The sequence below is a fragment of the Galeopterus variegatus genome, unplaced genomic scaffold (assembly GCF_000696425.1).
Source record: "Galeopterus variegatus unplaced genomic scaffold, G_variegatus-3.0.2 Scaffold1656, whole genome shotgun sequence".
Classification (NCBI taxonomy): domain Eukaryota; kingdom Metazoa; phylum Chordata; class Mammalia; order Dermoptera; family Cynocephalidae; genus Galeopterus; species Galeopterus variegatus.
This window is the reverse complement of record NW_007727767.1, coordinates 66,523-70,952: the sequence shown is the minus strand read 5'-3', so window position 1 is coordinate 70,952 and position 4,430 is coordinate 66,523. Positions and strand designations below refer to the sequence as shown.

The window sequence follows — 4,430 nt, the reverse complement described above, 5'->3', positions numbered from 1 at the left end:
CCTGCAGAGTTGAGTTGAGTCACACACGACATTTCTACAATCACACAAATGCCACTACACTGTGAGTCTCAGGGAGGTGAAACGCCCACCAGTGCGCTGGTGGCTGAGTGGCAGCTCGTCTCCCCTCAGTCCCCTACCTTGTGATGTAAATGTAGGCTCCTCCCAGCAGTAAGGAGATGACGAGGACCGGGATGAAGATGGCAAGCGCCATGTTGCCCCCTTCCAGTGACGACTCGGCTGCCGCTTCTGCTACTGAACACACGAGCCAGTGAGGTCTTCACTTCTCACATGCCCAACTCACACAGGTGAGTGGGCTCTGAGCAGCTGGGACAGCTGGCAATTCTGCACACCCTGATGACACCCCAACTGTGAAGACCCAGTGCTGATTCCCAGAGGCCACTGCTGCATGTTCTTGGGCAGCTCTCTCAGCCTCACATGGAGGTTCCCACTACCTCCCAATGTTTGTGGCAACTGCACGAACTGTGGTAGCTATTGTGGGACCCAGAGTGTTTTCCCAGCAGGGCTTGCAGGGAGACTCCACTTCTTTTCTAGAAGCTTGGCCTCCAAGGTTCCTCTACCATTCTCCATGGTTACATCTAACAGCGCTTAGCTGTACACCAATCTAAAATCCATTAACCACCACTTTATTGGTCNCCTGCAGAGTTGAGTTGAGTCACACACGACATTTCTACAATCACACAAATGCCACTACACTCTGAGTCTCAGGGAGGTGAAACGCCCACCAGTGCGCTGGTGGCTGAGTGGCTGAGTGGCAGCTCGTCTCCCCTCAGTCCCCTACCTTGTGATGTAAATGTAGGCTCCTCCTAGCAGTAAGGAGATGACGAGGACCGGGATGAAGATGGCAAGCGCCATGTTGCCCCCTTCCAGTGACGACTCTGCTGCCGCTTCTGCTACTGAACACACGAGCCAGTGAGGTCTTCACTTCTCACACGCCCAACTCACACAGGTCCCTGGCTCCCAGGTGACAGCCTACCTTCCCAACTCCACACCCACTCAGAGAGCTGAGGTCACAGAGTCTTCAACAGTGGACAACCATCTCCAGAGGGGAGATGACGCAGGGACTAGAGGCAACAGCACTGGTGCTTTGCCAGGGAGCCCAGACTCATCCTTGGGTACGACGGCCATAGGGGCTACCAAGAATCACACTGTTGGAGCCCTAATCATACCGCATCCATTTCTGGGGGGTGGGTGTGGTTGAAATCTGGTTAAAATCCAATTCAAGGGAAGACTTGGAGAAAATCCTAAATGTGGTAACTGGGAAGGCAGATTCTCTAGACGTTTTCATGGAGTGAAGAGGAGAAATAGGAATGGTCTGGACCCCAGATTTGGGAGTGGTGAGCTACCTGTATGTCCATGAGTTGGATGTACTGGGGGTCAGCCACAAGGTTTCTAAGCAGGCGCTCCCAAACCCAGCTGCCCAGCTGGGGAGCTTGCTGCATCCAGTCGAGGGTGTGCATGTGTGTGTGGCTCCCAGAGCTAGTCAGGCAGACTCTCCAGGAGTGGGCTCTGAGCAGCTGGGACAGCTGGCAATTCTGCACACCCTGATGACACCCCAACTGTGAAGACCCAGTGCTGATTCCCAGAGGCCACTGCTGCATGTTCTTGGGCAGCTCTCTCAGCCTCACATGGAGGTTCCCACTACCTCCCAATGTTTGTGGCAATTGCACGAACTGTGGTAGCTATTGTGGGACCCAGAGTGTTTTCCCAGCAGGGCTTGCAGGGAGACTCCACATCTTTTCTAGAAGCTTGGCCTCCAAGGTTCCTCTACTTTTCTCCATGGTCACATCTAACAGCGCTTAGCTGTACACCAATCTAAAATCCATTAACCACCACTTTATTGGTCTGAAAAATCAATCCTAAAGCCCACGATAAATGCATGAGCACAAAACATTATGAGGGTGCTTGTAATTTCTGAGCAACCCCCACCCTTTGAGACAATCTCATGGTCCATTGGTTGGCAAAAGGCAGAAAAAGGATGCCCTGAACAGAGAATGACACAAAATGCCCTCTATTTTCCAAGCAGAGTGACTAATACATACTCTTCCCCTACACTTGTGTTTGAAGCCTGACTCTACCTTCTTGGAATAAAATGTCACCTGCTACAAGGAACAGCAACTAATGAAAAGTGTTTCACACAGCCCCAGATTCTGAGAGCCAGCAAGCTAAATATGGCTCCAGCAATAATCATAAAAACTGCTCAATTGGTCGAAACACTTAAAAAATGAAACAATGTATTATTTATTTTTTCTGACATCACAGCTCAGATTTAATAGAGGTAACACAGAACGCAGAATGTTTTACCTATGACAGGGGTTGGAAAGGGAAGGAACCACAAACTAAATACAAAACCAAAAATAAAATCCTGGATAGCTTTTAACCTCTGTTCCACATTAATAAACCTCACTGGGGAAGTCCTAATAAAACAAGGGGGAAAGGAGAGAAGGTACAGGTGTGCTGGAGAAGAAAAAGACTCAGGGGAAAACCGAGGATGCTCAGTGTGGAAAGTGAGGATCACTAGATTTATTTCCCCAAATAGCACCATGTGGTTGAAAAATTTTACAATTAGGGTTATACCTTTCTCAGGCACATGGACTCTCAGCTTTCCTTACCTTTTCATGTATAGGACTGGTGTCAAATCCCTTTGAGTTACATTTAGGGCCCCAAATCAAAAATCCAATTATTTCATACTTTATAATATCATTTGTTTTCAAATTATCCTCTGCAGTGTAAAGGCACAATTTATTTCTTATGTTTTTAGGCACCTGGATAAAGATGTTCAAGGACCTGCCCTGTTTTCTACTATTAGTTTGATTTATTGGAGTTTTTCATTATGGAACTCACCTTCTAAAGCATGTTCAAAACTGTCTTGATTAACTGAAAATCTTATGTTTTTAGGCACCTGGATAAAGATGTTCAAGGACCTGCCCTGTTTTCTACTATTAGCTTGATTTATTGGAGTTTTTCATTATGGAACTCACCTTCTAAAGCATGTTCAAAACTGTCTTGATTAACTGAAAAAGAAATCAGGAAGCATTGGTTAATGTAAAGTGAGTTGACTCTGCACAAAATGAAGCAAAAAAAATTAGATACAAAAGCCTATGTCATGTTTTGCTAGAGTTAGAGCTATGTTTTTACTTGTTTTGGGAGACTGTAATCAGTGAAAATGCCTGGACACATTCACTTCCTAAGTTCCCAAAAGAAGATGAGATAGTTAAGAAAGACACAAGAGCAGCAATAGCAGTAGTGGATAATTACTGAACACTCACCATGTGTCTGATACCGTGCTCAGCGCTCTATATCATTTGCTCATTTAACCCTCACACAATCTCATTAATTAGATACTGTTATCATCCCCATTTTACAGATGAGCAGACAGAGGTTGAGGGAAGCGACTTCTCTAACATCACACAGCTTCTAAGTGATGGAGGCAGGATTTAAACCGGGACTGCTAGGCTTTCTCTCACCTCTGCTCTCAGCTACGTGGTTAGGCTCTTCTCATTGTGTTTGTGTAGGACACAGCACTGATGGACCACGCAGCTAAGACTTTATACAAAATGCAGCTAGAGGTGAGGCTGGTTTCCTGCTTCGAAATTTATATTTATGTAAACCTTTCTAATCTCATTTTTATTCTGAATTTATTTGACTAGGCTTCGTATTTGATGGATAACTATTTTTTGGATAACTTTTATATTATTTTAAAATTGGAACATAATAATTGTACATACTTATGGTGTACAGAGTTATATTTCAGTACATGTGTACAATGTGTGATGATCAAATCAGGGTAACCAGCACATCTATCATTGCAAAAGTTTATAATTTCTTTGTGCTGAGAGCATTTGAGCTCCTCTCTTCTAGCCATTTGAAAACATACAATAAATTATTATTAATGATAGACACCTAGTGCTACTGTAGACCACTAGAACTTATTTTCCTATCTGGCTGTAATTTTGCATCTGTTAACCAACTTCTCTCCTTAACTCTTCTTCCCCCTCCCCTTCCCAGCCTCTAGTAACCACAATTCTACTCTCTATTTCTATAAGATCAACTTTTTCTTAGCTTCCACATATGAATGAGAATGTGCGATGTTTATCTTTCTGTGTATGATATATTTCACTTAACGTAATGTCTTCCAGGCTCATCCACATTGCTGCAAATGACAAGAGTTCATTTTTTTTTGTACTAAAAGAATTTTAATAAAGTTTTTAAATTTTTTAAGTATGTAGCTATTAACACCCAAACATAATTAAACAAATTCAACATTTCTAGCTTTTATTCTAGGATAATATTTCTTTTTTTAAAAAATACATAATTTTATTTCTTTTTTTTTCCTTTAAATTTTTATTTAGTCGATATACAATGTGGTTGATTATTCTAATCATTTTTTTTTTTTTTTTTTTTGGCTGGGG

The 4,430-nt window shown here is 43.1% G+C and overlaps 1 protein-coding gene across 6 annotated transcripts in view; it reads right to left on the bottom strand.

Annotated features, from left to right (window-relative positions):
- Window positions 1–4,430, bottom strand: part of SEZ6L (seizure related 6 homolog (mouse)-like) — a 77,854-nt gene that overhangs the window by 8,624 nt on the left and 64,800 nt on the right. Inside the window, exons 10-11 of one of the 6 annotated variants that reach the window (XM_008578278.1) lie at window positions 3,000–3,032; window positions 800–914 (exon numbers count right to left, since the gene is read on the bottom strand). In XM_008578278.1, coding sequence (XP_008576500.1) covers window positions 800–914; window positions 3,000–3,032 — 148 coding nt within the window. Of the gene's footprint in view, window positions 1–137; window positions 253–799; window positions 915–2,862; window positions 2,896–2,999; window positions 3,033–4,430 lie in introns of all 6 variants that reach the window. The other 5 variants (XM_008578282.1, XM_008578277.1, XM_008578281.1 and 2 more) reach the window with 5 other exon arrangements.